This window comes from Juglans regia, chromosome 8 (genome assembly GCF_001411555.2).
Source record: "Juglans regia cultivar Chandler chromosome 8, Walnut 2.0, whole genome shotgun sequence".
Classification (NCBI taxonomy): Eukaryota; Viridiplantae; Streptophyta; class Magnoliopsida; order Fagales; family Juglandaceae; genus Juglans; species Juglans regia.
This window is the reverse complement of record NC_049908.1, coordinates 21,938,519-21,944,764: the sequence shown is the minus strand read 5'-3', so window position 1 is coordinate 21,944,764 and position 6,246 is coordinate 21,938,519. Positions and strand designations below refer to the sequence as shown.

Below are 6,246 nucleotides of genomic sequence, written 5' to 3'. Positions count from 1 at the left end.
AATGAGAAAAGATTACTCAATCTCAAATGGTTGGATGTAGATGATCAGCCAAGAAGACAATTCGCCACCGCTACAATCGTAACGCGACCGTCTACTCGCCCAATGTTCACCTAACAATCTTATAAAAAACCGTTACGTCTTTTCAAAGAGAAAAACAAATGAAGTTACATTTTCCATGTCAGCAAACCATATAATATAAAACTATTTAAAATACAAAAAGTTCCGTAGTAGGAAGAGAAAGTGAGCGAGAGAGAGAGAGAAGAATGGATAGGGTGTTTTCAGTGGATGAAATTTCGGACCAATTCTGGTCGCCGCCACTCCGACCACCGCAGCCAAACTTGCCGACGGCCGTAACCGGGTCATCGGAAGAATCGTCCAGAATGAACAGGAGCCCATCTGAGTGGGCCTTCCAGCGTTTCCTCCAGCTGGAAGCTTCCCCCAAGATCGACACCTCTTCCGCCGACCAACACAAAAACGACACCGTTTTCGAGATCAAGGAAGATGACGAACGCAACGCACCTCTCGGCAATCATGTCCAGAATGCTATTAATGATCAGAATGATGTTATTCAGACCAAGACTACCACCAATATCAGTTCCACGACGTCGTTCGGCGACAGTTGCACGGCGTCGTTTAACGCTCCTCCTCCGAATATCCATGCCGATTCCGAGGAGTACCAGGCTTTCCTTAAAAGTAAGCTCGATCTTGCTTGCGCTGCTGTGGCTTTAACTCGGGTAAATCCACTTCTCTCATTTCATTTATGACGACGATTATTATTTTAATTTCTGGTTTTTTGTTGGTTGCCGAGAAAACTTGAGGATTGATTATTATTATTATTATTATAATTTGTTTTGTTGGGTCCTGGTTTTTATGTTTAGCTTGTGTTTGCATACTGGAAAACTGGAGAAAAGAAAATGAAGCTAAGATATGAGTTTCCTTATGCTTCGTTGGTTGGTTTTTTGTTTTGGGAGGATAGAAAAGTCAGCTCTGACGTGCGTTAGTATGGGCTCAGTTGCGTGCTGGTTGGTCTCTCTCTCCCCCCTCCCCCTCCCAAAAAAAAAAGGAAATATGGGAGCCAACGATTTTCTCAGCATCCGAACAAAGGATTAGACTTTTTTTTTTAATAAATTGTGATGAATTGAATATGCTGATAATCTTGTGTATGAAATAAAATGGAAAACAGAGATAGGAGAAGGGTCCAAAACTGAAAAAATTACCCGCAAAAAAGATCCTCTCTACCGTAATTAAAAGCACAATAACATTCTGAATTGTCACCTCCTAGTTGGAGAACGAAAAATGCTACTTCACCGACAGTTGGGTCCGGATAAATTTTTTTTCTTGTTTTTTGTTTTTTTATTAAAGAAGTATTTTGTAACGATGTTATGATTATTTTTAAATGCTTAAGGGTATAAAAAAAGATTTAGTCTACAAAAGTAGGGACGGCCTCGTGAAAGCTCATATAAATATGCTTAAAAAAAATTTAAAATTATAATGATATTCTTTTTAAAATATATATATTTTTTATTTCATTCATCAATAGAACTACACACGCAGTTTTTCACTTAGGATTACGAATAAAATTTATCATAAAAAATAATAAAAGAATAATAAATAAAAACTTTTTTGCCCTTATTGGGACCTGTCTTGTGCTACACCCTCGGTGGGGGCATTTGTGGTATTGAGAAAAGAAACTTTTTACTTTTAGGTCCCGTTGGATATAAAAATGGTTTCATCTCATCTTATTATTAGAATTTTTTTAAATTCTCACATAAAATATAATAAAAATTCAATTTTTTCAAATTCAAAACAATAATAATATTAAAAAATAATATTATAATAATATTTTATTTAACTTTCATCCATAACTATCTTATTTCATCTCACTATCTAACCAGAGGTTTAACGTACCTACAAGCAAAAAGGGTTTGACGCCTCCACTGTTTGAAAGCATCATTTGTTTATGTTCGTCTATCTGTTTGTTTTTAACAGGAAGATATTTGATCAAAATGTTCTCCAAAATTCCAAATCAAAGAAAGAAAAAGAAAAAGAAAAAGAAAAAAACTATCGGTTGTAAAACCTTTGTGGGCATGTTAAAATATTAGGGAAAGAACTCCTCTAATAGACGATAACGTATTTGGAAGCAAATGAAGGGCTACAGTATAAGGTTTAATTATACAGAGAACCTTGGACAGTATAAAGACAGAGTCACAAAGTTTGAAGGGATTGCTCTGAAAATCATTTGCTCTTAACATGATATCTACCTAAAAACATTAATTGTGGCTGTGGTTTGGGATCAAAGAATAGTTACAATTTCCTTTTCATATCTTTATCGCATATGATTTATACCTTTTATGTTGAAATTCTTGAAATAGATATGAGCCCAGTATTTTTTGTCCTATAAATGCTCGTTGACTTAGTATGCTTTACGCATGTAAATAGGGATCTCTAGTAAAGCCTCAAGAGTCCGCTGCTTTAGCTGAAAATGGATTACAGGCTTCCAATACTTCACAATTGGGATCCCAAGCCTCTTCTAAAGGTTTGCATGACTTAATTTTTTGTGCTTGTACTCATGCAAGATGATTTTCTTAAAAGTTTCAATGAGACAATCCCTTCTTGACAAGGACAATCATCATCTAGTTGCTCAATGCTAACTATGACTGATTACTGAACCATGCTCCTAATGGAATTCCCCAGGCATTTCTCTGCAAGTGCCAACTTCCCAGAAGTTGTCCAAACTGAAGAACAGATATGCATTAGATTCACCATGCAGAACATCAGTTTAGTGAGCTATTCAAAACTAAGTGGAAATTCTTTTGTTCGTTCTTAAATCTAGTTGTAGATTACTTTTGTTGTCCTCATTACAGTTATTTTATGTATTATACATACATCCATACTATTGCAGCTGATGGGTTTAAGAACTGGTTCACGCAATGTTTAGTGACCAATTTAATTCATTAGTTGGGGGTCGAAGCTACTAATTGTTATGAATTATTGAGCATGTATGGAAAAAGAAAACGCAAATATTGCATTGAAGACAATGGGAGAGTAGAGTGGAGAGACAATTAGGATCGGTGTTTATTTACATTTGATTTGAGACAATCATGAAGCCCATGTTAGTTCATGATCTTTTTTCATTTGCATAGATTCCTTCTCTCTCTTTCTCATAGTCTTTCCCTGGCTCAGCTTTGGAACTGAGTGTTGCTGATCAGTAATACATACTCTTATTTTGAGTATCTCATTCTTAATATTTTATCTTAAAATATTTCCTATATAGGAGCTGGGTCTGATTCATCCAGGTCACGAGATAAGGACTCTAATGGACCACTAGGAATTCCTTCCTTACCTGCCGTGCAAAAGAAACCTGGGATCCCAGCAAAGGCAACAACAAGTGGATCATCACGAGAACAGTCAGATGATGAAGAAGTTGAAGGAGAGAATGAACTGTCTGAGAATATGGATCCTGCTGATGCAAAAAGAGTTAGGAGGTAATCATGGTCTCTTCTTTTCTATTGACAATATTATAGGGTATAATACTGGCAATGTCCAGAGCGACTTGTTAATTTATTGTGGGCTTGGGATAATTAATGTTAGCTTGTGTACAATCTGACGATGACACAAATTCATCTTCTGAAAAAGCAGTTTCCTGCAATATGGGCTATTATTCTAGTGCCATATGGAGAAGCCATACCTGTGTGTGCAGTACTGCTAAATTGTTTTTGGATCTTCGTTTTATAGTTATCATTAAAGCGACATCAAAACTTTTCTTTTTCTTTTTTGTTTTTAAGTTTTTTGGCAATTAATACTAATGGAATGTGGGATTTGCTTGTCTAATTGAATAGTTGATTGAAACCTGAATTTCATGCCTAAAACTTAGATCATAGGTCCTGCCAAATTGATTTAACAATAGGAATGTTTTTCTTAATTCATGTAAAATTGGTATTTTTCTTCCAAATTCGTACCTGTTTGAAAGGTGTAGAATGCATCACTTTGTATTTACATTTCATTAGTTACTCTCGGTTACATATATGATGCACACAAAACTCAAAAGTTGCACACTTGTTTGCCTCTTTGTGTAGTCATTGAGGGATCGATTTCATGGTTCTATGCCCATCTCGAACTCATTTTCACCATTTATTTGTATGGAATGTTTCAGGATGCTTTCCAATAGAGAGTCAGCTAGACGCTCAAGAAGAAGAAAGCAGGCCCATTTGACTGAGCTTGAGACGCAGGTTTGGCCTTTTTTTAGATCCATTACCTTTTGTTTTCTATTTTTACATTATTTTATTCCCAGTCTTGTAGAGATTTCCTAACCTATTGTCCTTAGTAGGTTTCTCAACTAAGGGTGGAAAATTCTTCCCTGTTGAAGCGTCTTACTGAAATCAGCCAGAATTACAATGAAGCAGCTGTCGACAATAGAGTTCTAAAAGCAGATGTTGAAACATTGAGAGCAAAGGTCAGTAATTCATTCTAGTTGCTCTTAAAGCTCAAGTATTTTGTCTGATTGGCATACATCAAAACCTACAATGCACTCTCCATGGCGAGCCTGTGCCTTGGAACTAGGGATGAACCTAATTAAAGAACAGACTTAAGGAGAAGAAGAAACTTTCCATTTTTCATGATATTATGCATGGATCAGATATATCATGGCGAAGTATATATTAATTATTGTTATGTATTTGACGTTGTATCCAGGTTAAGATGGCAGAGGAGATGGTCAAAAGAATTACTGGATTAAACCCAATGTTCAATGCCATGTCTGATATATCCTCAGTAGGAATGCCATCATATGGTGGGAGCCCTTCTGACACATCAACAGATGCTGCCGTGCCTGTTCAAGACAACTCAAATCATCACTACTATCAACCCAGTACCAACAATAACATATCTACTCATGGTCTGGGAGTCAGCAATGGCTTGGCAGACATTTCTTCTGTAGAAAATGTGCAGAAAAATTCTGCAGTGGCTGTAGTAGCTGTAAACAAGATGGAAAGAACAGCTTCCATGCAGCGAGTGGCCAGCTTGGAGCATCTTCAGAAACGAATCCGTGGGGGTGCAAGTCCTTGTGGACCCCAGTCCAATGGGGAGCATTAGTATTAAGTAGAACCAACCCAGATCTCATGAAGCCTCTTCCGAAAGATGATTTCAAGAATGATCAGGTTGAAGTACTGGTTTTGGTCTTACTTTATGTAAGAAAGCCTATTCTTTATGTTGACTACGCTATTAATTGAATTTCTATTTTAAAAAAAAAAAAAAAAATTCAATTTCTCTTTATTGACTTCACTAATCAATTTGACACTGTATGTATGTAACAGCCAAGTTGCCATATCTTATCCATCCTCATGCTTGGGGTTCCTACATTCTATGTTGTCCACCATCATTTTTGACGAAATAGGACTCTAAGATGACCTCCAAGATGATTGCCTTTTGATTCCTTTAAGAGCTTAGAATCTATTGCTGTTTAGTTTTAATCAAAACAAGCATCAGGTACAAATTACTTGGCAGCCAGTGATGCAATTGTTGTCAGGTGCATGCTAGTGGAGAGAGGTGGGGGAATATGCTATGGCGAACGTTGACATGAGTGGTACATGCATGGCTGTTACTTTAAGGTCGGCAATTGTGCCTCAGCACCTGTAACTTCAGCTGCTGTGGCTTCATTCTGCCAATCAAGATATAGCCAGAGTGTCTTGACATTTTTTCGATGAACAGGAATTCTGGAGATCATTACACATTACACAGTAGGTAAATCATTGGCTTTTCATCTATGGGATGTGGCCCTAGAAATTATTTGCATCCAATGATTTGAAGCTTAAACTTGGAGAAACATACCCTCAAGATTAAAAAAAAAAAAAAAAAAAAAAACATTGCCAGATTAGGCTTGAGCCAACACCCAAGGTTTATAGGGTCTTGACATTATAACAAGGCCATGGTAACTTAGGATCATGGGAATGTTGATGGCGCAAACATGGCCTAAACTATAAACAACAAAGTTAGTACTTGTTCGAAGATGCTAAGTTGTTACCTTCTTAGAGCCTATCTCTCAAGCAGCCCCATAAATGATGTGATGTCAAGGACTAGAACTAAAAGGGCTGCAATTAGACAATACGGCGGTAGAATCAAATTGGCAAAAATTATAACCAAAATAAGTGTGGGAACATAGATTGAACTTAGGTCAACAAAGAGCTTGAATAAATTTCACTGATGGTTGAGGATAGTTGATAATGCTGCTTCAAATGCTCAATCCAAATA

At 36.8% G+C, this 6,246-nt stretch overlaps 1 protein-coding gene across 1 annotated transcript; it reads left to right on the top strand.

Moving 5' to 3' along the window:
• Nucleotides 1-220: 220 nt before the first annotated feature.
• On the top strand, nt 221-5,357 carry LOC108998199 (light-inducible protein CPRF2-like). Its single transcript, XM_018974695.2, has 6 exons — nt 221-734; nt 2,440-2,536; nt 3,275-3,485; nt 4,154-4,229; nt 4,328-4,453; nt 4,693-5,357. Exons 1-6 carry the CDS (start codon nt 264-266, stop codon nt 5,089-5,091), a joined length of 1,380 nt encoding a protein of 459 aa, XP_018830240.1. The 5' UTR covers nt 221-263; the 3' UTR covers nt 5,092-5,357.
• Nucleotides 5,358-6,246: the final 889 nt, after the last annotated feature.